The sequence below is a fragment of the Eucalyptus grandis genome, chromosome 11, assembly GCF_016545825.1.
Source record: "Eucalyptus grandis isolate ANBG69807.140 chromosome 11, ASM1654582v1, whole genome shotgun sequence".
NCBI lineage: Eukaryota > Viridiplantae > Streptophyta > Magnoliopsida > Myrtales > Myrtaceae > Eucalyptus > Eucalyptus grandis.
In genome coordinates this window covers 13,041,256-13,044,700 of record NC_052622.1, presented here as the reverse complement: position 1 = coordinate 13,044,700, position 3,445 = coordinate 13,041,256, and the positions used below count along the sequence as shown (strand labels likewise).

At 39.1% G+C, this 3,445-nt stretch overlaps 1 protein-coding gene across 1 annotated transcript; it reads left to right on the top strand.

Annotated features, from left to right (window-relative positions):
• Nucleotides 1-553: 553 nt before the first annotated feature.
• On the top strand, nt 554-1,857 carry LOC104424927. Its single transcript, XM_010037463.3, has 3 exons — nt 554-765; nt 982-1,323; nt 1,517-1,857. Exons 1-3 carry the CDS (start codon nt 598-600, stop codon nt 1,658-1,660), a joined length of 654 nt encoding a protein of 217 aa, XP_010035765.1. The 5' UTR covers nt 554-597; the 3' UTR covers nt 1,661-1,857.
• Nucleotides 1,858-3,445: the final 1,588 nt, after the last annotated feature.

Here is a 3,445-nt window from a genome sequence, read left to right as displayed (position 1 = left end):
CTCGGCATAAAAAAAATGTTGAGACTTATAAAATAATTTATCATGTCAAAGTGATGGACATAGCTTGTGCAAAAAAAGAGAGAAAAGGAAAAAAAATACTCTGTTCCTTTCGTGATTAACGAAGAGCTTATTATTCATGAGTGATATTTTAACACCATACCTCGTAATATAAAAACTACTGAATGAGTGGCAAAAAATTAACTGTCCTTTGAAAAGAAATTAATAGTGAATTTGTGTGGAAACACAGTTTGTTTAATCATGCATTGAATAGTGTTGAAATATAACTCGACTCCATCATTATACAAAGATGACTTGTTTATAAAACGCTTCCGTTTATCCCCAGTCCATGCTCGTGCATCATAATACGAATTATTGCGTGAATCTGGATTGATAGTGAACCGTGCAAGGACTTAATATGTCCCATCAAGTGAAACCCCCAATGGACGATACCTACCAAGATATCACTTTCTTTGAATTGCTGACCACGTACTGTGCACTGTTTCTGGTTCTTGTATAAATGAAGGGATCGGTCCGAGGAACACATTTCACACAAAGACGACCATCTTTGTCTTTGATGAAAATATAGGATTTGTTTTCATGGCTTTGTCTCTTGCGAACGTGATAGGGAAGGAAATGGATAGAGGCCTTCAGCCTTCGAGTCCAAGGAGAACGGAGAGGAAGATCATTGAGAAGAACCGAAGGAATCGGATGAAGCATCTCTACTCCGTGCTCAACTCCCTCCTCCCCTCTCAGCCGTCTAGTCAGGTCTCATCTCTTGATAACCTCCTCGATCATCGAACTTCTGAAGTTTTGAAGCTTAGGTGCAGGATTGATCAGGGTGATTGTGATATTATGGCACGAAAGCATACATACAATGCGGATACCTGAAATACTTTGTCCTCTACGTCCATTGGCATGTACATGCATGTGTTTGAGTCGTTTTCATTACGAGAGGATCTTTGACATTATGAATAAATGCAGGAAGCGAAATCACTGCCTGACCAGATAGATGAAGCCATACTATACATAAAAGGCCTGGAGAAAGCAGTGAAGGAAGCCAAGGATAAGAAAGAAAACCTAATGGGCAAGAAGAGACCGAGCCCAAGCCCAAGCCCAAGCAGCAACACGTTGGAGGCCATAAAATCACCCCAAATTGAGATCGGAGTGAGAGATTCTTCTCTGGAGGTGATATTAACTAGCGGGCTACATGATCAGTTCATCTTCTTGGAGATTCTCCGGATGCTTCATGAGGAAAAAGTCGAGGTACTGAACGCCAACTTCTCCGTTGTCGAGAACTCAGTTTACCATCTGGTGCATGCAAAGGTACGTACTTAATCTCCATTTACTGATATCGGAGCTTGCCTTCTGACGGTATACATAAATCATTTTCAAGAGAAGCGGCGAAATTCATTCTCGACCTGAACTATACTTTTATTGCGTTTGCTAGCCAATAATATTTATTTTTCCTGGGATTCTTAGAGTAGCTTCATATTTGTTGGGAATTTCTTGATTGCAGATCGGCGAGTCTGGTTTAGGCGCAGTGATGATAGCTGAACGGCTGAAAACATTGGTGAATGGATCTGCAACTGATGGAGGCCCTGAAGAATTTTATCCAAAGTTATGGGACTGTGAACTAAGTTCCAACATATGGAATTTCTAAAACCCACGGATGCAAATTAAACTATGGAGCGATGTAGGAGGCAAATTTTCCAATGTTTCAGCTTGTGAATTTTGTAAACATTTATTAGAATCTTCGATCTGAAAGCAATTGTTTTATTGTGCTGTAATCGAGTACTTGAAAAGAAGTGCAGTAATCTATATTTGGAGATATAATGGAGAAGATTATCTTTAACCTCCCCTCCTTACCAAAGGTCAAGTGCTATTCGTTAGACTGTAGTGTTAAGTTCTGTTGCCGATTAAGACTCTCCCTTTAATTTCATCGGATGCAAGAATCATATAGCTTATATTTTCCAAAAATTCGAGTTGACTCGAAATTTACTATCGGACAAATCAAACTTAGTGATTATTGTATCTATTATGATACACTACTACAATATATGTCCTCGATATACTCAATCAAGAAGGATATTTTGTGCTTACGATTCAAAGCAATAGATTAAAATATCTAAGTATTAAACCACGTTGATCCAACGGATTAAGTTTCTAAATTAGTTAAAAGTAATTCTACAAAATTTTAAGTCCAACATAGCATGAAGGGAGATTTATAATATTTAGGGAAAAAACCACCTAAAACCCCAAACTTTACCCAAAGTAACAAATTTACCCCAAACTTTTTTTATTTTTTATTTTATGATATGAAAACCCCCAACTTTGCAAATTGTGACACATTTACCCCTATTAAGGGCATTTTCATCTTATTATTTATGTTTTTCCTTTCTCTTTTTTTTTTTTCTTGTTCTCTCTTCCCTCCACTAGCCATGGTGAAGGGAAGCCAGAATCCGGCAAGGGTTGCCCTCCCTGGCGTCGAGCATGCCCTTGCCTGTGTCGAGCGAGGGCTATCCTTGCCTCGCCTAACGCTAGTAAAGGCCTGGCAAGGGGTGTCCTTGCCGAACTTGGGCAAGGGGTGCCCTCGCCAAATCTAGCAAGGGAGGCCCTCGCTCGATGTTGACGAGGGCCGCCGTCAGCTGGGTCGAACGAGGACGGTCCTTGCCCGACGCGAGCAAGGGGTGCCCTCACCCGACCCAGTTGAGGGCCGCCGTCGCCGGATGCTGGCTTCCCTCCATCGGCTCCACCATGACTGGTGGAGGGAAGAGAGAAAAAGAAGAAAAAAAGAAAGGAAACAATTTAAAAAGTAAAAAGACCAAAATGCCCTCTAATTTAGGGTAATTGTGTCATGTGGATAAAAGTTAAGAGTTTTTGTATCACGAAAAAAAGTTTGAGGTAAATGTGTAATGGTTGGCAAATTTCAAGGTTTTTCATGTCACAAAAAAAAGTTTAGGGTAAATGTGTCACTTTGGGCAAAGTTTGGGGTTTTTAGTGGTTTTTTCCCTAATATTTAAAATTTGAACCACGTCATTATCTAACAACTTAAGATCTTTTAGCCATTGGCTCCTGGATTCAAATATTCATTTGTCCCTTATTTGCCTCATTTATTATACATGACTATGCTTATTCTTATGCAAAATTTTGTGGATAATTACTTAAAAAATCCTAAATTTATTGTAAAAATACCAATTTAGTTCTAAAATTTTCAATTTAGCCAATTTAGTCATAAACCTTATGATGATTTGCCAACCTAGTTCTTTTAGTCAATTTTGACCAAAATCGCTGATATGGACGCCTATCCTCCAACCAAGCCCTTGTTGAACTTAGTAGGAAAAAAAATAAAAATGGAAGGGCCGCAAAGTCCTCCCTGGACTTAGTAGAAAAAAGATTGAAGAGAAAAAAAAAATGAAAAAAATGTTCGTGTTAATACTGACCGGGT